The sequence below is a fragment of the Citrus sinensis genome, chromosome 8 (genome assembly GCF_022201045.2).
Source record: "Citrus sinensis cultivar Valencia sweet orange chromosome 8, DVS_A1.0, whole genome shotgun sequence".
NCBI classification, from domain to species: domain Eukaryota; kingdom Viridiplantae; phylum Streptophyta; class Magnoliopsida; order Sapindales; family Rutaceae; genus Citrus; species Citrus sinensis.
In genome coordinates this window covers 7,559,984-7,581,850 of record NC_068563.1, presented here as the reverse complement: position 1 = coordinate 7,581,850, position 21,867 = coordinate 7,559,984, and the positions used below count along the sequence as shown (strand labels likewise).

General features: G+C 40.5%; 2 protein-coding genes and 1 pseudogene across 2 annotated transcripts; all 3 read right to left on the bottom strand.

Annotated features, from left to right (window-relative positions):
* Positions 1-429: 429 nt before the first annotated feature.
* On the bottom strand, positions 430-1,428 carry LOC112496675 (uncharacterized). The gene is made up of 3 exons (XM_025094071.2): positions 1,279-1,428; positions 961-1,140; positions 430-799 (listed from the first exon to the last, which is right to left on the bottom strand). Exons 1-3 carry the CDS (start codon positions 1,370-1,372, stop codon positions 606-608), a joined length of 468 nt encoding a protein of 155 aa, XP_024949839.2. The 5' UTR covers positions 1,373-1,428; the 3' UTR covers positions 430-605.
* A 1,534-nt stretch (positions 1,429-2,962) lies between these two features.
* Positions 2,963-3,278, bottom strand: LOC112496674 (auxin-responsive protein SAUR22-like; annotated as a pseudogene).
* Positions 3,279-8,764: 5,486 nt separating this feature from the next.
* On the bottom strand, positions 8,765-9,928 carry LOC127899263 (uncharacterized). Its single transcript, XM_052432602.1, has 2 exons — positions 9,405-9,928; positions 8,765-9,209 (listed from the first exon to the last, which is right to left on the bottom strand). The coding sequence occupies exons 1-2, from the start codon at positions 9,926-9,928 to the stop codon at positions 8,765-8,767; spliced, it is 969 nt and encodes a 322-aa protein (XP_052288562.1).
* Positions 9,929-21,867: the final 11,939 nt, after the last annotated feature.

Sequence of the window (21,867 nt, the reverse complement as noted above, 5' to 3'; positions counted from 1 at the left end):
AAAATCATGGGTTTCCGTTTGCCTGGTGTTGTTCAAATGAAGAAAATTCTTCTACAGTCTTCGCCTGCAGCAAGCAATTCAGCTGCAAACAAACTCAAATGTAATGAATCACTTGACTGAAAATTTTCCATTTCTGTTGGCTTATTGGTCGATTTATATACCTTTCATTCAATGGAGCATTATAATTTTTCAGTTATCAAACATTACAGCTAGCTGCTATTGCAACTAGTTCAAGCATGTACTCGGGAAAACGAACCTTGAAATTATCCTATTATTTTTCATGTCACTACAGATTAATAATGTGGTGTGAAACCAGTTTTGAAGTACTATAGCCCCCCCCCCCCCCCCCCCCCCGGCCCCCAAAAAAATAAACTCAACAATTTCCCAAAAAAAGAAAATAAAAGCAGTCAACACCTCACTGGCAACATATATTAAAAGAACAAAATAATAAATTTATTTATTTTGATTGGAACATATAAGTAACCGTCGGTATCTCCACGGAAGCCACTCAGGCACCCAATTACAAGGAGTAAGCAAATAAATACTAAGGTACACTGTAATTTCGAATCACCTTTGTAATTCCTTCAGATAGCGTGTTGATTAATTCACTTTCTAGCCGCATTTACCATGATCTCCTTAATATCTTGACCTTCATCACTATCACCAGCGTCATTAGTATCATCACTATCCCCATTTTCACTTTCATTGCTCTCTGCATTTTTTTCGCTTTCATTATCATTATCGCAGTCATGATCATCCTCCTCCATTGTCTTTCTGGAAATGACGACCTTGCCGCCTTCTGAAAATATGCAAAAATATTTATTCCCTCATCAGGACGGACAGACTTCAATATACTATTAAAAAGAAAAAAGAAAAAAAAAACTCAATGCATAGGAGTTCACAATCACCAGCTGATTAATTAAAAATTGTTATTGCCCCATTTGCAATAAACATTCATACCTCGATTGAAATTACCAATAGGATCAAGAGGGTTAAAAAAGAATTTAGACTCGTCTACTTTCCCTGCATTCTTTTGACCCTGATCAAAATCACCAGCACCCATCTGTACTTCTCCATTCTTCTCCATTGTCTTTCTGCCAAAAGCCTGCTTAGCAATGTCCTTTACCTCCTTTTGTGCCTCTGAAATAATATTTGAAAAAACACAATTTGAAAAAACTTCAAAATTAGTACTCTTGCATATATAAAATTTAATTGAATATACGAAGTCAAAACACAATAAGTACTCTAATTAAGGACAGTTGATTAATTATTACATACGGTTTGCAACATTTTTGAGTGGATCGAGGAATCCAACGGCTACATTCAATAGCATTGACATGATCAACATCGAAATAAGCATGTTCTTCCCCATGATTTCAATGTCAATCAATATCAATCCAATCAAATTAAATTTATTATCAAGTTAGAGAGATTCAATTTCTCTTGTTAATTCCCATGCCTTTGTTGCTCTTATATACGCTTCATTATTCCGACTAACGGGGCAATGGATGGCCATTGTAAGTTTGTAATAACTATTTTTGGCACTTGTATTTTTTGATAAAACAAGGCTGTTGTCCGCTTCTTATGCATGCTTTGAATTGATCGCTGCCAATTGTTTTTGCAGAATTGGGTGTATTTCAATTTACCTGTCCCCACAATTTTGGTGAAATATTTCTATCTTGATTTACTTGATCCATTTAAAATAAATGAAAATAATGATATACATTGTTAAATTTTAACTCAATCACTAAAACTATAGGAAACATTAGCTCTTAAAAAGTATGCGCTTTTGACGACATGGGACAATAATGAGGCCAAAACATTTAATTTACTTTCCATTTTTTTTTTGGGGATAATGAACTTTCAACAATCTCTTAGTTAGATTGATTGGCAACTCAACTCTTTAATCTTCTAAAAGAAGAATTTAAATCCTCCTATTTTCTTAATTCCTTTTCTGCTTTTTTTTTTCTTCAAACTCTTTTTTTTTTTTTTAGGTATTACGATAAAATCTCTTTGTAATTATAATGTTGGGACCAAACTAATTTATTACTATAAATAGATTATGACATAATAGAGGTGTAGTTACAATTTATTAATGGAGCATATCAAATTCAATGTAAAGACATTGATAGAGTGGTTTACATGGTTTCAAAGAACTAGTAAATTTTTTTATGCAGATATAAAAAATAATCTTTAGAGTCTTTAAACTTTTGCACTCTCTTTAATATTTTTCTATCATTTTCTTACTGTGCTATGTGAAGACAAGTTCTTTTAATTTAATGTATAGATAATTATTACTATAAAGAGGTAAGTTTTTTAAGATGGGATTTAAAAAATTATAAATTATTATAATGTAGAGTTTATTCTTATTCATAATTAGCTTAAACTAGGATCAAAATTTTTTATGACTATATAGTGGTTATATATATAAAAAGTATTCCTATGGAGAAGTATTCCTGTAGATCAATTTTTTTTTTTTCATATTGACACATTACAATTATTACCAAAAATATATATATATACAACCCAGCCCAAAAAACCATAGTTCAAGCCCATGCCCAATTCTAAAAATTCAAAGAAAATACTTCGATAACACGCAGGAAAGCTCGAATGGACCTCGAAAACAATGTGAGGACAGACAAGGCACACACAACTCACCCTAGAATTTGATCGAATTTTAAAAGCAGATTCTGATTGATATTAGGTTATGGTCATTTGTAGGAGTTGGATTAAAACATACTCATTATGATGGAAGTAAAAGAACAGCTGTATATATTTAATGATACTAAGAATTTTCATTGTACAAACTCTGACAAAAATTGTAGTATAAAACTAATAATCAGCTCTCATATGGGTAACATTCCCCATTTGATCCAATCTACAGCCTTAACAAAGAAAAATAAATTGTACAAGAATTAACAAAAGTTTCATGTAATCGCTCATTGCTTAAGAGCAGCTAGCATTATGACCAATTCAAGCGAGAAGTGAGGTTAATGAAGGCATCTTTTCTGCAGGGAATGGTGAGACCACCCATTGGATGATAGTATCCGAAGTCTTCCCCAGCTTTGGTTAACAATTCTTGAAATGAAGGATGATTCAAGAATGATACAGGAATGATTAATCTCTTCTTTTGTGATCTCTCTCCAACATAGGACTGCTAGGTGGCCTTTAGGCACATCTGCAGACACCGAAGCAGTTGCTGCTGCTTGATTTGCTAACAGCTTTAATTGGCGCAGAATGTGCTTAGCATTTAAAGCACTTGGAAAACGAATTGCCATGGCTTTGAAAATGGCGATGAAGATAAAAAAATTACTTGGGAGAGAAGTGTTGGGTTGGATTTTTCTAATAGTGTCTTAAAATATAGTCGATCCTAATCTACTCACAACTTATTGTTGTTGAGTTGGCCTCATAAGTACAACCTGGAGCCTACGTTGGCGACCTGGTTTACAAGTACGACCTAAGATCTATGTGAATGACCTAGTTTAAGAATACAACCTCAACGCTATATGAGCGATTGAGAAATTCATCTGTTTGATCTGAAAGTGAAGTAATCCAACCTTGAAATTCTCTTGTCCGACCTAAGAATTAACTTGACATGGAAAATTGCTAGTTAAGAGAACGTGGCCTAATTTATAGGGAAGTTGTGTGCCACGATCTATTTAAACCACCTCCAACTGACAACCACTTACAATTGCTGAAGAAAGCGAGCTGAAGTTAAGGAGGTAACTGTACACGACGAAGAGTCTATTTAAACTGAAGAGCGCATCAGGTGAGGGGGTTAGCAAAAATGAACCAAAAACTCTATAAGTGACCTATCTAAGAGCCTTAACGGGGCAGACCAGATTTTTAGTTCCTTTATCGGAAAATTCCTTTCTTTTAAACCCATTCACAATTTTCCCTCTCATTTTTATCTATTTATACGCAATTTATGACTTAAGCATCGGAGGGTCTACGCCGGAACCCCACCAGCGTATCCTAACCGTGTTTTCTGGTTGACAGGTACAGAAAATTACGGTCATATTGGCGTTTGAGCTTGGATTCGTGCTGTAGTTTCCCTAAAGAAACAAATTCAGCTGTTGAGGTCGTTTTTCGACATCAACCAGAAGAAAGCAATGATTGCAGATAGAGAAGGTGATGAGGATTTGGTTTTGATTGTGTGACATGATGTATTGTGTGTATGTATCTATAGATAAAACAGTGTCCTAGAAAATCTATTGAGCATAGAAAAAAGTGATGATCAGAGGCATTTTGTGGGGTTTGCCAACAGACATTGGCACCCGCATCATGACATGGTTCTGTATTTCAACTCATCTTTAAGAAATTTCGAGTGATTGAACGTGTAAGTTTGTTGGTAGACGTCCTGCTAGTGAGTGATGTCCTCTAATTTCTCAAGAAGTGTCTACGCGAATGAATGGCGGGTCCTACTATAGATATTATATAAAAGCCACTCAATGACCAGCTATAAATATTACAAATGGTCCGGTAGGGCGTCGAATGCTGACATAAGTAGTTCAGAACCTTACTGACTCTTTGATTAGGAACATGTACATAAGACATCTATTGTTGCGTATGCTCACAGATCGTGAAGGATAACCATTGATTGTTGATGCGAGATTCTGGTTGCCTTCTCTACCAAGACCAGGACCTCTGCTCGACTAACTCTACCACGATCAGGATCTCTCCTCGTAAGGTTTCTTCTCCGAAAGTTCCTGCGTACACAGAAGCAGGTCAGAGTACGCCGGTTGTTTCCCCGGCATAAACCCTCCGACGCTCAAGTCAGAAATGAAGGTTCTGGGAACGCTAGCCACAAATCTTATGGCTTTTCTGTAGTTTCTGTTCTTTAGAGCTTTCTTTATCTCTGTTATAATGTCAAAATTGCTAACCCTTTTACTTTCGTTGGCTACCTTTTTATAGGCCACTTCTGAACTCAGGCCTTCCCTCCATTCGCGCTTGTTATCCTCCCACCTCTCGAAAGTGGATGCCCCATTTCCGTAGTCGTGGGTGGTTGCATGGCCTTCGTGCCTTGATTCTCGGACTGGAGAACACGCCTTGCCAACTGTCGTTGACCAGGTCTCCTCGACTCAACCCTTAGCAGGAATGTAGCAGGAATGGCTTTATGCTTCCAACAAGAGATTGGCCTCGTGGATGAGCAGGATATTCCTGTTCCTGCTCCCCGGATACCAGACTCTTACAAGATATACCTACTCGAGGAACCCTGTTATCAGATGTCTGCTCATCACTGCTGGTCTTCGTCGAAGCGTATCCCACAAACACCGGTCCCCCAGTTTCTGGTGTTGGGTAACGTAGTAAGCCGACAGTAGAAACTTGAAAGTTCTTGCTTGCGCGGGATAGGAAAAAGGCTGCCAAGAGTCGTGTCGCATTTAATTGCGGACGAGGTGATGTGGCAGAAATCTACCCCTCTATTTGAATTTCAAACCGACGGTTACGAGACCCTCGGGATTTGGTGCTGTTAAATGCTGGCAACCCAAGAGTTTGTACTTCATCAGGAAACCCGAGACTCATCAAAAGCAAAAATCGTCTTTTACTCCATCTCTGTCCCTGTCTCTCCGGTGAAGAAGCTCCGGCACAAAAGCCTCCATCCATGTCTCTCCCCGACTGAGTCATTTCTTCAGGTATTACTTCTATCTCCTCGGTCTCGGATAGTTATAGATAATATAATTTCTTTCTGTTTTGCTTGGGTAGTATTTGGTGGTGTTGCTCTAGTTATAGCTTAGAGAATGTCCAAGGGTAAAGAGAAAATCGTTGAGGTTGATGACGATGAGTTAGACTTCCTGCCTAGTCTGCACACCAATCTTGCCTTTGACCTCGGGATCCACTTAGAGCCCATTAGATCTAGTGTTGGTACTAGCGCTAGGAGGATGTCCCCCCAAACAACCTCCTCGAGCGGAAATAACGATGAGGAGGGATCTTCTGGCTCAGAAAACACCTTAAGTGAGGATGGAGGAGGTGATTCTGATGAGGTGTCCCCCTCAGGAACATCACGACCAGAAGAGCAGAGTACAGTAGGAGGCAGAGCCCTATCACAGGATTACGCCATTGATTACATGACGTGCACGACCACGTTTGACGAGCTCACAAACCTCCGGCTTAGGTATAGCATTCCTGGTGAAATACCTCTTAAGATTCCAGGAAAGAAGGATACTCCTAACCGGCCTCCTAGGGGATACGTTACCCTATTTCTGGAGAGCTTTAAGTATGGGCTGAGGTGTCCCTTGCAACCCTACTTTGCCCGGATACTTAACGGGCTAAATCTGGCTCCTGGTCAGCTGAAACCCAACGGGTGGAGAGTACTCTCTGTTCTGTTCATATTGTGGGACAGATGTTGCCAAAGCAAGCCCATGGTTGATGAGGTGAAGCACTTGTACCAGCTAAAGAGCAGCCCCAAAGATGCCTGCTGGTACTACTTTCAATCTAGTACCAAGAGCAGGAAACCCATAACTGATCTTACAACTGGTGGTGGTGGGACTTGGAAGAGAAAATTCTTTTTTGCTGGGAGTCCTTGGGGTCAAGTTGCACAAATTGACGGGAAGGATTATCGCGTCCCACCCCGTTTCGTGGTCCCAGGTTGCCTGCTCGCTTTAGATGTCTTGTATCCATAATTGTTCTCGTTTTACTGGTTTGTCTCTAACCAAGTGTCTGTTCGTGTTGTAGGTTCTTGGGGTGTTCACTTCCCGCTCAAACGGGTCGAGGCTGTACTAGCCAATTCCTGCTCGAGCCGAGAGCTGATAACTACTTACAACTTGATCGAGTCTTGTTTGGTGCCTCCTAGCCACAAGATGGAGGATGCTGTGATTGGGGCTCTGACTGGGAAACGTTCTCGACCTTCAACGACCAAGTGGGACCAGAATAAAGATGCTTCTACTGCAAAGCGGGTGAACATCGTGCAGCAGGTTGCTCCCTTACAGACTCTACCTCCTCCTCCTGCCAAAGTCGGAGAGACTAGTGGAGCTGCCATTGATCCTGCTTCCTCTTCTCCTCCTGTCGGGCCTAGATCTCGTTTATCTGACCACTGAGCAGAACACTTGGTCCCCTATCTCAACGAGCTATCTAAACTCGTGAGCAAGAAGGACCTGGAGGACTTTAATGGCTGCACCCTGGGTGAGCTGGTGGGGGCCATGCAGTATAGCTCTTTCCACCTCAGCTGCATGACCACTTATTATAAGGCCAAGGTCGGCCGTTACGACCGGAAGATGAAGGAGGACATTCAATTGGCGACGACCAGAGCCGATGTTGTCGAGAAGAAAGCGGGAGACTTGAATCTCGAGAATCTAAAGCTGATAGAGCAAGAATCTCTTGCTCAAGCAAAGGCCATTACTCTCGAGGAATAGCTGACTAAGGTCAAGGAGGAGCTGCAAAGGCAGAAAGTTATGTACGAAGCTCAGCTCGAATCTCTCTACGATTCCCACCGAGTTCAAGTCGAGAACTTGGAGAAGAAAGCCGACAACCAGTACGACCAGGGACTTCAGCATTCCTATCGTTGCATCATGGCCATCCTCGGGAAGTAGCATCCTGATCTGAAGATGGATGACCTTGCGGCTGGTGTTGCTCAACACATGGACGGGGAGGCGGTAAAGGAAGATGCCGAAGGGGTGGAGCCAATCGTGGTTGAGGAGGAAAACTCTCCTCCTCGTGTAGTCCCTGCTGACGTTAGTGAGGCGAGTACCCCCCCGGACGCAACTGGTGACACCCCCCCTGCCCCTGAAGTGGACCAGCCAACTGAAGCTACTCAACTTACTGATCCGCCGTCCTCCTGAACTTGTCTTGCGTTGTAATTGCTTTTTGAACATTGTATGTAACAGCATTGCAGACTTTTAAGAGCTTAATAAAATTGTTCTTATTTACTTTCTCGCATTGGAATTTTAATTTATTTATCCATTTGGCTTCTAACCTCGTCACAGAGGAGGCTTTGAGAGTTGACGAGCTTTCTCATGCCTTAGATAATTTTCCCAGTGTTGGGAAGTCTGCTAGCCTTCACTTGGTCGAGCAGATCCCGGCATGCTTGGCTTCTGGTCTCGTTATAAACAGGCTTTGAGACTTGACGAGCCTTTGTATACCTTGGTATATTATTCAATGATTGGGATTCTGCTCGCCTTTGCCTGGTCGAGCAGATCCTGGCACGCATGGCTTCTGGTCTCGCCATAAACAGGCTTTGAGACTTGACGAGCCTTAGCATGCCTTAGTAAATTCTTCAATGATTGGAATTCTGCTCGCCTTCGCGTGGTCGAGCAGATCCTGGTACACTTGGCTTCTGGTCTCGCCATAAACAGGCTTTGAGACTTGGTGAGCCTTTGCATGCCTTAGTAAATTCTTCAATGATTGGGATTCTGCACGCCTTCGCGTGGTCGAGCAGATCCTGGCACACTTGGCTTCTGGTCTCGTCATAAACAGGCTTTGAGACTTGGTGAGCCTTTGCATGCCTTAGTAAATTTTTCACAGTTTCAAGTGAATGAAATTCCTCGACATTTCATTAAGTGCAGGATTCAACTTACATGAAATTACTTTGACATAAAATAAATAACAACAAACATGAACAGAAATAACTTGAAAACATGGACAATTCTTACTGGAAATATTTCCTGAGGTGTGCTGCGTTCCATGGGCATTTCACTTCGCGGCCATCCGAGCGAACCAGCTTGTAAGCTCCGGGTCCAACTAGCTGCTTGACCCTATATGACCCCTCTCAATTTGGTCCAAGTACTCCCTGAGCAGAGTCTTTCGTGTCCTGATTCACTCTCCTTAACACCTAATCTCCAACCTTGAACTGCCGTACATTCACCTTCTGGTTATAATACCGAGCAACCCTCTGCTGGTAAATGGCTGATTGCTCGGCTGCTTGCTCTCTCTTTTCTATTAGCAGATCTAGATTCAAACACATCTGCTCATCGTTCTCCTGTTCATTGAAATTATCTGTCCGGTGCGTGGTCGTTCCTATCTCGGTTGGTACGACCACTTCATGTTCGAAAGCCAAGGCGAATGGTGTCTCCCCAGTTGCTATTTTGTGGGTTGTCCTGTATGCCCATAGAACACCTGACAGCTCATCAACCCATGCACCATTTTTTTCTCCAAGCCTGGTTTTCAAAAGCCTCTTGATGGTCTTGTTAGCTGCTTCTACTTGTCTATTAGATTGAGGGTGAGTAGGCGAGCAATACTTCAATTCTATCCGGAGGTTTTGGCAGAAATCCCTGAAGCTGTGATTATCGAACTGCCTGCCATTATCCGTTACCAAGGCATAAGGGATCCCGTATCGACAGACCAGGTTTCTCCACACAAAGTCTGTTGTTTTCTTCTCTGTGATCCTGCTAAGGGCTTCTACATCTATCCACTTCGTGAAGTAGTCTATCGCAACTATTGTATGTGTTGCTGCTCCTCATCCCTTTGGCAACGGGCCGATCAGATCAATTCCCCATTGAGCAAATGGCCAGGGGGAGGCCATAGAGGTGAGCTTCTCTGATGGTTGGTTGGAGAAACTCGCAAAACTCTGGCAGCTTACACAGCTCATAGTCTTCTCCTGCGTATCCTGGTGCATTGTCGGCCAAAAATATCCCTGCCTTAGAACCTTGTGGGCCAAGGAGCTCCCACTAGAATGATTTCCATAAATTCCTTCATGTACTTCTCTCAGTACGTAGTCCGCGTCGTCCTCATCCAAACACCGAAGGAAAGGTAGCGTATATCCTCGTCGATATAGTATCCTATCAATCATCGTGTATCTCGAGGCCTGGGCTCTAATCTTTCGAGCTCGCAGTTTATCTGGTGGTAATACCCCGTCTCTAAGGTATAAAATTATCGGGTCCATCCACGAGCATTTTTGTTCTATCCGCAGCACCCTCAAATTCTGCTCGATGCTCAGGCTAGACTTCACCTTCAAAGGGATCGACTTTGGCATTTTTGGGTCTACTACTGCTGCCATCCTGGCCAAATAATCTGCTCGACTATTCTACTCCCTGGGGATTTGTATCACCGCAACTGCTTCAAATTTCCCAATCATCTGCCTAACTATCTTCAAGTACTGCTCCATCTTCTCCTCTCTCGGTTGAAATCTTTCACTGACATGATTTGCGACCAGCTGAGAATCAGTTCTGATCTTCACTCTATCCGCTTTCACTGCTTTAGCCAATTCCAAACCTGCTATCAAGTCTTCGTATTCTGCTTGGTTATTTGTGGCTGCGAATTCTAACTTTACAGCATAAGAGATCTCCTCCCCTTCTGGGCCTTCCAAAATAATTCCTGCTCCTGATCCCTGCTCCCCTGATGACCTATCTATAGACATTTGCCATACTCGGGCTTCGTTGCTGTCTGTAGCAATATCTCGCTGGTCCAAACATATTTCGGGCTCTGTGAATTCTGCTACAAAATCGGCCATCGCCTGAACCTTTATCGCTACTCGGGGTTTGTAGTCTATGTCGAACTCGCTCAGCTCTATAGTCCACTTGACGAGCCGACCAGAAGCATTTGGCTTGTGCAGAGTTTGACGCAATGGCTGGTTTGTTATTACCGAGACTGGGAATGCTTGAAAGTATGGCCTCAGCTTCCGAGCAGCAACCACAAGGGCAAGTGCCCATTTCTCCAATGGTGGGTATCTGGTCTCAGCGTCGAGCAGAGCCTTGCTGGTGTAGTATATCGAATACTGAACCTCTTCTTCCTCTCTCACCAGAACAGAACTTGTGGCCCGATCTGATACCGCCAAATACAAAAATAACTTGTCCCCATCCCTCGGTGTGGACAACAGAGGTGCTTGCTGCAAGTACTGCTTCAAGTTTTGGAAGGCTTCTTCGCATTCTGGGGTCAATTCTGTTTTCTTTCCCATCCTTATCACTTAAAAGAATGGCTGACACTTATCAGTAGCCTTGGATATGAATAGGCTCAATGCCGCCAACCTCACCGTGAGGCTCTGCATCTCCTTCAGGCTACGAGGAGACCTCATCTGCACGATTGCCTGGATCTTCTCGGGATTTGCTTCGATCCCCCTATGGCTCACCATGAATCCAAGAAATTTCCCTGACTCAACCCCAAAAGCACACTTTTCTGGGTTGAGCTTCATCTTATACTTCTTCAAAAGCCCGAATGTCTCCTCGAGGTGTCCGACATGTTCTTTCGGGATTTTCGACTTGGTTATCATGTCGTCCACGTACACCTCCATGGTTCTCCCAATCAATGCCTTAAAAACTTTATTCACCAGCCTTTGGTACGTGGCCCCAGCATTTTTAAGACTAAATGACATTACCCTGTAACAGAATAAACCCTGGTTAGTAATAAAAGCCATGCTCTCCTCATCCTGCTTGTACATGGGAATTTGGTTATATCCCGAAAACGCGTTGATGAAGCTAAGCAGGCCGTGTCCAGTTGTTGAATCTACTAGCTGGTCGATCTTTGGCAAAGGAAAGCTGTCTTTCGGGCACGCCTTATTGAGATCTGTGAAATCTACACACATCCTCCACTTGCCATTTTCCTTCTTTACCAACACCACATTCGATATCCACTCAGGATAATTGACTTCCCGAATGAACCCTGCTCTCAAAAGCTTCTCCACCTCGCCATTTATAGCCTCATCCCTCTCTTGGTTGAAATACCTCCTTTTCTGCCTTACTGCCCGAGCACCTTTCTTTATTGCCAGCTTATGACATGTTATCTCAGGATCAATCTCTGACATGTCTTCATGTGTCCAAGCAAAAACATCTGCATGAGCCTGTAAGCATTTCACCAACTCCTGTTTCTGCTCTTCCTTAAGTCTCGACCCGATTTTGATCGTTTTTCCCAGATTCTCTGGTCCCAGGCTTACTGTCTCCAGCTCCTCTACAGGTTCTTGTCAGCCATTCTTGTTTTCCACTCAAGTATCAAGGGATGTTATCTGCATTGCTTCCCTTGCTGCCGAGGAGTAGCAGCTTCGTGCGATTCTCTGGTCTCCTCGTACCATTCCAACTACCCCATTCACCTGGTAATTGAGAGCCAAATAATGGTTGGACAGTACCGCTTTGCTCATTCTCAGAAATGGCCGACTTAGGATCATCTGGTAAGGACCTTCTTCATCCACCACCACAAAGTCCAATATCATAGTCCTTTCTATCGGCGAGCTCCCAATCGTGATAGGCAGCCCGACCACGCCCAGAGGGACTAGCTTTCCTCCTCCAAACCCCTTCAAGGAGGTATTGGTGTACTCCAACTTCCGGTCTGTTATTCCCATCTCCTTCAGAGTTGACTTAAATAACACATCAACTGAGCTCCCTGTATCAACCAGTATCCGGTCAAACTTCTTACTTACAACAGTAGCCTTGATGACTAAAGCATCCTCGTGGGGGTATAGAATCCCTTCTTCATCTTCATTCGTCCACATGATTGGCACTTGCTTGACTCTTGCTCGTTTGGCTGCTGGGGTGTTGAAGAATACCTCTTTACTAGTCATAGCGTATCTAGCATAATTCTTCCTCGATCTGTTAGAATCTCCGGTCAATGTTGGGCCCCCAGCTATCACCCTTACTGCAGGCTACTCGCGCCTCAAGTTTCTATCACTCTGCTCCCCTTCACATGTCGAGGCCACTACGGGAAAGTCCCATCTATAAACTCGTCCAGGTACCGATTTCTCACCAAATCTTCAACCTGGGTCTTGAGATCTCTGCATTCTGCAGTGGTATGGCCATGAGTGCCATAGAACTTACAATAGTGTCCCCTATCCCTCCTGCTGGGTAGCTTTGTTATTGGGGCATGGAGGTACAGCAATCCCTGGTCCTTTATGGCCTCGTACACCTCGTTCAGGGACATCTTTAAGGAAGTATACCACCTATAGTCCTGGTCCTAGTCGATCATATGCACTGCCTTTTCTCTATTTGCGCCATTCTGAGTTGGAGGCGGTGGCAGCGCTTCTCGTCTCCTCCCTCTACTACCGTGGGAGTGTTGATGAAGACCACTATATGCCGAGTCATGCCTTCTCCAAGGCTCCTTAGCTGGGGAACGAGGAGGTTGCGCCCTGCTGCGCTGATACTGTGGTGGCCTCTGATGAGGCTGGTAAGCGGTTACCCGACCTCCTGCACCACTACCTGAGGCCTGGTGGTCCCTCCTCTTGATCGGCCCATTCCCTGGTAATGCTTTCTTCTCTTTCTTTCCGAACCCTTCTAGCTGGTCTATCTTAATCCGTGCTGCCTTTTCTTTTTCAATCTCAATGTCCCTCTTAGCCTGCTCGTATGCGGCTGCATACGTCTGAATAACTGGGCTCCTCAAGTTGTACCACAACCTTTCTATCTTCACCCCTTCTTTCAATCCCCTTAATGCCTGAGGATGGTTGAAGGCTCCCAAATCGAGGACAACACGATGAAACCTCTTGATGAATTCCTGAAGGGTTTCTTGTTCCCCCTGCTTCATGCTTTTCAACTCCATCATGTCATCTTCTGGTGCCATTGCCCTACGAAACTGCTCTGTAAATTCCTGGCACATCTGCTCGAAGGTTTTAATCCTCCCCCGAGGAAGTTTCCTGTACCACTCGCATGCACGTCCCTCAAGGGATAGTAGGAACACCCTGTGTTAGCCTATATGGCTATAAATATTGATTTTGATGATAACAAACCACATGTATTTATTGAGTAAAGATTTATGAATTGTGCTTTTATTATAAGAAAATGATGTTATGGAATTAAAGCATTTTGGACTAAAATGAAAGTAATTTTAAAATCTTTGATAGTATTTTAAATTTTGGATTTGGACCTATTTGAAACTATTTAAATATTTTTGGGCCATTCTATAATTTCATAAAGTTTGGGTGAAGTCATAATTTCAAAAAGTTGTGGGATTGAGAAAGCATTATTTAAAATTCTGAAATTGGACCTATTTGTAAACTTTTATAACATTTTGGGCCATACTATAGTTTTATAAAGTTTTGGGGTCAAATTAAAAATATAGGAAAAATTTCACTGTAGCAGGTTACTGTAGCAAGCAGCTTACCGGATTCTAAAAATCAAAAATCCAGATTCGGGGCAGTAAGCATCCAGAACGAAAACTACATACCGGATTTCATAACCGGCAAACCGGTTAGGCAAAATTTTGAATTTTGCCTTAACGGTAACATAAATCCGGCTTACCGGATTCCATAAAACGGCAAACCGGATAGCCCAGAATGTGAGTAACGGCTAGTTTTCGAGCTCAAGCTATAAGAACTCAAATCCAACTCATTTTGAAGCTCTCCAACAAGCAAAAACAAAAAGCACACGTGATATCTTGAGCTTACAACTTGCAAAACACAAATCATTGAATCATTCATTGTTCTTCATCTTTGAATATCTACTCATTGAGTGAGTTTGATTGTAACTTTCATTTATTCATTTCATTTGTAAAAGTTTGAGTGTGTGAGACACTTGAGTGAAGAGATTGGGAGATAATCTCTTTATTGTAAAGGTTTATTGACACCTCGAAGTCAATTGTAATCGGTTGAAGCTTCGGAAAGGCTTGGATAGTGAAATCCTCAAGCTTGGATTGCTTGGAGACGTGGACGTAGGTGGGGATTGCCGAACCACGTAAAAATTCGTGTGTTTGTTTCTTTTCTCCATTACTCTTTAATTATTGTGCCTTTATTAAACTTATTGCTTTCAATTTTTATTAAGGCATTAAATTGCTTGTTGTGTGGATTTGCTAGGTTTATTTTTAAATTTCCAATTCACCCCCCCTCTTGGGTTGCACACCTATATTTCATTTGGTATCAGAGAAATGTGCTTTTATTTAGATTTAACCATCTAGAGTTAAAGATCAATGGCAACTCAAAATGATTCTACATTTAGGGAATGGCAGTCCACCACTAGACCACCTTACTTTGATGGAAACGATTACCCATATTGAAAAACTAAGATGAGAATTTACTTGCAAGCCTTAGATTATGAGATTTGAGAAATCGTTAATGATGGTCCTTTCATGCCTTTGACTAAAAATGAAGTAGGAGAAGATATTCCAAAACCTTCACGGGATTGGAATGATTTCGAAAAGAGAAAAGCTTTTCTAAATTCCAAGGCCATGAATGCCTTGTTTTGTGCTTTAGATAAGAAAGAGTTTCATAGAGTGTCTAGTTGCGAAAGTGCTAATGAGATTTGGCACAAACTTGAGGTTGTCTATAAAGGCACGAACCAAGTTAAAGAATCTAAAATAAGTAGGTACACTCGATAATACGAATTGTTCCAAATGGAACAAAATGAAAATGTGTACTCTATGTATACTAGATTCACGGACATAGTGAACACTCTAGGAGCCCTAGGAAAGACTTTTTCAAATAGCAAAAAAGTCAAGAAAATCATTAGGTCTCTACCTAAGGAATGGAGACCAAAAAGAACTGCCATTGAGGAAGCCAAGGATTTAAATGTGTTATCTATTGATGATTTAATTGGCTCTCTTATTTCATATGAAGAAGATTTAGCAGCTGAAAATGGGCATGAGGAAAAGAAGAAGAACATTGCTCTCAAGGCTTCAAAACGTGAGAGTGATGAGGAAAGCGAAATGGATGATGAGGAGCTAGCTATGTTGGCTAGAAGATTCAGAAAATTTTACAAGAAGAATAATGAGTAGAGAAAGTTTAAAGGCTACAAGAATAAGAAGGAGAAGAAGAAGCCAATCACTTGTTATGAATGCAAGAAGCCCGGACACATACAATCGGAATGTCCTCTTCTCAACAAATTCAAGAAGAAGGCTATGATGGCCACATGGGATGATAGCGATGAGGAAACAAGTGATGATGATGAGCAACAAGAAATGACAAATTTAGCTCTCATGGCCATAGGGGAAGAATCATGTGATGAACTTGATGAGGTAAGTGTTCTTCCTACATATGATGAATTGCATGATGTTTTTAATGATTTGCATGATGAGCTAATGAAGATTGGTAAAAAGAATATTTGTCTTAAAAAGAAGATGATAGAGCTTAAGAATGAAAATGATTCATTTAGTGCAAAGATTACATGCCTTGAATTAGAAAATAAAACATTGCATGATAGTATTGCATTATTTAAGAATTCTAGCACTTCACATGAGCACTTAGAGTCACACATGAATGACTTGAAAAATGAGAATGGAATGCTTAGAAAGAAGAGCAATGAACTAAATGAAATTGTGCTAAAATTCACAAATGGGCAAAAGATGTTGGACAATTTGCTAAACTCACAAAAATGTGTATTTGACAAAAGTGTCATAGGTTATAAACCGAATTTGAAACAAAAATTTTATAAGAGTTATTTTGTGAAGAATACATCTATTAACAATAAAATTGTATGTCATTATTGCAATCAAGATGGCCATATGAAAAATAGATGTGCAGTGAAGAGAAATGCATATTATGGTATGAAATGTGTTTGGGTTCCGAAAGGAACCATTGCTAACTCTCAAGGACCCAAAAAAGTTTGGGTACCTAAAACTTGAGATTTTTTCTACAGGGCTCAAAGAAGAAGAAGAATAAGTGGTACTTGGACAACGGTTGTTCAAGACACATGACAGGGAATTATTCTTGGTTTTCAAGCTTTACCAAGATCGAAAATGGTAGAGATGTATCGTTTGGGGATAATTCAAAAGGAAAAATAATTGGAATTGGAAATGTCGGTAATGTATCCTCTACTCTCATTGAGAATGTGTGTTTGGTTGAAAACTTGAAACATAATTTGCTTAGTATTAGTCAATTATGTGATAAAGGATATAGAGTTATCTTTGATGAATCAAAATGTGTTATTGAGAATGCATGTGATGGGAAAGTCTTGTTTGTAGGAAATAGATGTGTTAATGTCTATACCATTAATATAGATTGTGCATCTATATATGAAAAATGTCTCTCCTCATTGCATGATGATGGTTGGTTATGGCATAGAAGATTAGGTCATGCAAGCATGGATTTGATTTCAAAAATCGTGAAAAATGATTTAGTTAAAGGTCTTCCAAAAATCAGTTTTCAAAAAGATAGAATTTGTGAAGCATGCCAATTTGAAAAATAAATCAGAACTTCCTTCAAAAGCAAGAATCTTGTCTCTACTTCAAAACCACTTCAATTGCTTCATATAGATTTGTTTGGACCTTCTAGATATGCTAGTTTAAGTGGCAAATATTATGCATTTGTAATTGTGGATGATTATTCTAGATACACATGGGTATTGTTCTTAGCGAATAAGGATGATGCCATTGATGCATTTCGAATTTTCTATAAAAAGGTTCAAAATGAAAAAGGTTATTCTATTGCTTGTATTAGAAGTGATCATGGTGGAGAATTTGAAAATCATTCATTTGAAAATTTTTGTAATGACTTTGGCATTGAACATCAATTTTCATCACCTAGGACTCCACAACAAAATGGAGTAGTAGAGAGAAAGAATAGGTCTATTCAAGAAATGGCTAGGACCATGTTGAATGAAAACTCTTTGCCTAAGTATTTTTGGGCCGAAGCCGTCAACACCGCTTGTTATGTTTTAAATCGAGTGTTGATTAGACCTAATCTTAATAAAACTCCATATGAGCTTTGGAAAGATAGAAAACCCAACATTGGTTATTTTAAAGTTTTTGGATGCAAATGTTTTGTTTTGAACACAAAAGATAATCTTGGTAAATTTGATCCAAAATCTGATGTTGGTATCTTTCTTGGTTATTCAAATTCAAGCAAAGCTTATAGAGTTTATAATAAAAGAACTTTAGTTGTGGAAAAATCTATGCATGTTACATTTGATGAGACTAACCCCTCTTCTACCGAGAAAGTCATTGTTGATGATAATGCAGAAGAAGAACAACAAGAAGAAGCATCAAATGACAATCAAGAAGACGCACCATCTGGAATTCAAAAGGAACATCATGAAGAACCAAATGCAGAGCAAAATGAAGGTACTTCAGAAACACTCCCCAAGGAGTGGAGGTATGTATCCTCTCACCCTAAGGATGTAATTTTAGGAGATCCCTCACGAGGTGTTACCACTAGATCATCTCTTAGGAACACATGCGAGCATACTGCATTTATTTCTCAAATTGAACCAAAATCCTTTGCGGATGCGGAAAATGATGAATCTTGGATTATGATAATGCAAGAGGAGTTGAATCAATTTGTGAGAAATAATGTGTGGGAGTTAGTTCCTAATCCGGAACATCAATCCATTATAGGTACTAAATGGGTATTTAGAAACAAAATGGATGAATCCGGTGTGGTTGTAAGAAATAAAGCTAGATTAGTGGCTCAAGGTTACAACCAAGAAGAAGGAATTGATTTTGATGAAATTTTTGCACCTGTAGCAAGGGTAGAATCCATTAGGATGTTGTTAGCATATGCATGTCATAAGGATTTTATTTTGTATCAAATGGATGTCAAGAGTGCTTTCTTAAATGGATACATTATGGAGGAAGTTTATGTGAAACAACCTCCTGGTTTTGAAAATGAAAAATTTCCAGATAATGTGTATAAGTTATCCAAGGCTTTGTATGGTTTAAAACAAGCACCTAGAGCTTGGTATGATAGACTTAAAAATTTCTTGTTGGATAATGATTTCTCAATGGGAAAAGCGGACACAACTCTGTTTGTTAAGCATAAGAACCAAGACATACTCATTGTTCAAATATATATTGATGATATTATTTTTGGTTCTACTAATGAGTTATTGTGTAAAGATTTTTCATCATGTATGAGCCAAAAGTTTGAGATGAGTATGATGGGAGAGTTGAAGTACTTCCTTGGTCTTCAAATCAAACAAAACGAGGAAGGAATTTTCATAAACCAAGCCAAGTACGTGAAATATCTACTCAAAAGATTTGGCTACGATAATGGAACGGCAAAAAGCACTCCTATGAGTACTACCATCAAGCTGGACAAATATGAGAAAGGAAAGGAAGTTGATATCAAGACTTATCGAGGTATGATGGGATCCTTACTCTACTTGACTGCTAGTAGTCCTGATATTATGTTTAGTGTTTGCTTGTGTGCTAGATTTCAATCTTGCCCTAAAGAGTCTCACATGCTTGCTGTCAAACGCATTTTTCGATATTTAATTGGCACTATTAATCTTGGCCTTTGGTATCCTAGAGGAACTCATATTGATTTAACTTGTTATTCGGATGCCGATTTTGCTGGGTATAAGGTTGATAGAAAAAGTACTAGTGGAACATGTCACTTCCTAGGCCATTCTCTTGTCTCTTGGTTTAGTAAGAAACAAAACTCGGTTGCACTTTCAACCACTGAGGCAGAATATATTGCCGCAGGTAGTTGTTGTGCACAAATTCTATGGATGAAACAAACCCTTAGAGACTATGGTATTAAGCTTGATCAAATTCCTATCTTATATGACAATACTAGTGCTATATATCTTTCCAAGAATCCCATTCAACATTCTAGGACTAAACATATAGAAATTAGACATCATTTCCTTAGAGATCATGTTCAGAAAGGGGATGTTGTAATTAAATTTGTTTCCACTGAAAATCAACTTGCGGATATCTTTACAAAACCTCTTAGTGAAGAGCATTTTATAAAGATAAGGCATGAGCTTGGAATGATGAATGTTGAATCTTAATTCATGTTTTACTACATGGCTTGATATGCTTGTTATCATATGGTTTTATGCTACATGAATTAGATAACTTGATATGCTTGTGAATTTATGTTTTTTTTACGATTTTGTGTTTCATGCATTAAATGGCTTATTGAAAAGTTTTAAATCTCAAAATGATTTAAAATTAATCAAATTTTAAGGCCATAAATAAAATGGTGTGAGTAGTACAAGCATAGGAGCTAGCATACATTCCTTTTCTATTCATCCAGAAAAACATTATTTCTTATTGATTTCTCTCGGAACAAATTCCGGATAACCAGATTAGCTTTGGGTGCTCTCAGGACAACATTCGGATAACCGGATTTTCAATCCGGTAAACTGGTTTTGCTTAGCTTCATCTCTGCCTCACAACTGGCCTACTGGTTCTCCAAAACTGGCAAGCCGTTTTCGCGTTATGGCTCTCGGGTTCACATCTGGCAAACCGGTTCTCCAAAACCGACAAGCCGTTTGTGAAATTGTGACTTGCTGCCCATTAACCGGCAAGCCGGATTCGTGGTTTATGTTGTTGTTCATCTTCTTCCTCCTCCATTCGGCAAACTGTTTCTTGTCTCTTCTCTCTCTAAAACCCGTTTTCTCCTCTCTTGATTTCACTCCAAAATCCATTCTTTTCTTCTATTTTCACATCAAATTGAGTTAAGAAAATCATTCCCCATCACTTTATTCACTCAAAACCATCTTTAAACTCCATTTTCAAAATCCAAAACTCTAGATCCGGATTTCAACCTAGGTTTTGAGCTGAATTTTCTCTCTCTAGATTTCTCACTCTCAAGCCGTTTTTTATCCAATTTGTTTCACCAAATCACTTTCAAACTTCATCATCATCATTCTCCTTATCTTTTTTTACTCCAAATCAACCAAATCACCATGTCAAGCTCTCGGCCGGTTCGTAGAAAAGGCAAGGAACCGGTTCAACCATCCACACGGCCACGGGAAGCAAGGGGCATCTTCAATCAATCCACATTTGAGTCCATTCATTTTCAGAACAAGCAACACTTGATCAAAAGGTTCCATCAAAACTTTCGGACTTGTGAGGTACTCAACACTTTCTTTGTTTTACCAGATGTTTTACATTCTCTCCAGATTAGTCATAAAACTTTATTTCAATTGTTGGAAGATGTTGGTTGGATTAATGCATTGTTGATTGAGGAGAATATGTATCCCGACTTGGTGAAAGTATTTTACTCGAATATGGATTGTTCTGCGGAGAAAGAGAATCGAGTAATCACCACAGTTGGAAGAGTTTTGATTGAGTTTGATGATTCGGACTTGGACAACATCCTAGGATCTTCCGATGATGGCTTGGACATTTTTTCTCTTAGAAAACCTCCTGAAATTGATGATTATGTTCATGTTGATGCCGTTTGTAATATTTGTCGGCGTAATGATCTTTCTGTTGAAGACTGTACCATTCATTTCCGTACTCAATGTCTTTGTCTTCAAACTCATTTTTTGCTTCGTATCATCCAGTCCATTGTACTTCCTAGATCAGGACATTTGGATGAGGTGTCTCACATGGATGCCGCCATGATTGACTGTATTCTTAGAGGTCGCCCGGTTGACTTGGGCTATTTCATTGTTCGCACCATGTTGAGCATTCTAGCCTTGATTACCCGCTCTCTTCCTTATGGTCATTTCATTACCTGAATTCTTAAATTCTTTGAAGTGCCAATTCTATAACCATCTTGTAGGCCGTCCAAGGGTATTGGGGATGAGGTTATTGTTGGGTTAGGCTTTGAGTGGAAGGATGGCACTTGGGTCAAATACAACGATAACAAGTTTACCTTTCTAGCCCCAAGTGATGATCGGCCACTTAATGCTGTGATTCCAGTTGATCAGCTTCCAGTATTCTCACTCTCATTTCGAGGGCAGCGTAGACGCCAAGTTTCTTCCACGGTTGCTTCGGCTCCTAGTGCATCTACATCCGCTTCATCACCTCCACGACCTCCTACCTCTGAAGATGTCACTCTTCAGCAGCTTATGGATGAGGTTCAAACACTTTCGGTACGGCAGACCGAGTTTCAGCAGGAGCAGCAGCAGCAGCTCATTCATGGACAACGCCTCCTCTTCGAGCACTTCGGCATTCCATATCCGTTTCCACCTCCATCCTCACCACCTGAGTAGTATCTTGTGCTTGTACTTGGACACACCTACATTTTATTTACTGCATTGTGTGTTCTTTTATTTTCTACTCTATGAATGGTTATTGTGCTTTTCAGTTTATGTATTTGTTTTGGATTATATGGATTTGTTATGACTATTTATGTTGGATGTTATGGATTTGTTTTGATTGATCATTATGGATTATATGGATTTTCTTATG

Excerpts from the sequence above, each read along its gene's own strand:
- LOC112496675 (XM_025094071.2), bottom strand. The coding sequence starts at position 1,372 with ATGGGGAAGAACATGCTTATTTCGATGTTGATCATGTCAATGCTATTG. Across the intron at positions 1,141-1,278 it reads ACTCAAAAATGTTGCAAACC|AGGCACAAAAGGAGGTAAAG; the intron begins GTATGTAATAAT and ends ATATTATTTCAG. Across the intron at positions 800-960 it reads TATTGGTAATTTCAATCGAG|AAGGCGGCAAGGTCGTCATT; the intron begins GTATGAATGTTT and ends GCATATTTTCAG.
- LOC127899263 (XM_052432602.1), bottom strand. The coding sequence starts at position 9,928 with ATGGCAGCAGTAGTAGACCCAAAAATGCCAAAGTCGATCCCTTTGAAG. Across the intron at positions 9,210-9,404 it reads GGAATTGATCTGATCGGCCC|CTTCAGGGATTTCTGCCAAA; the intron begins GTTGCCAAAGGG and ends CGATAATCACAG.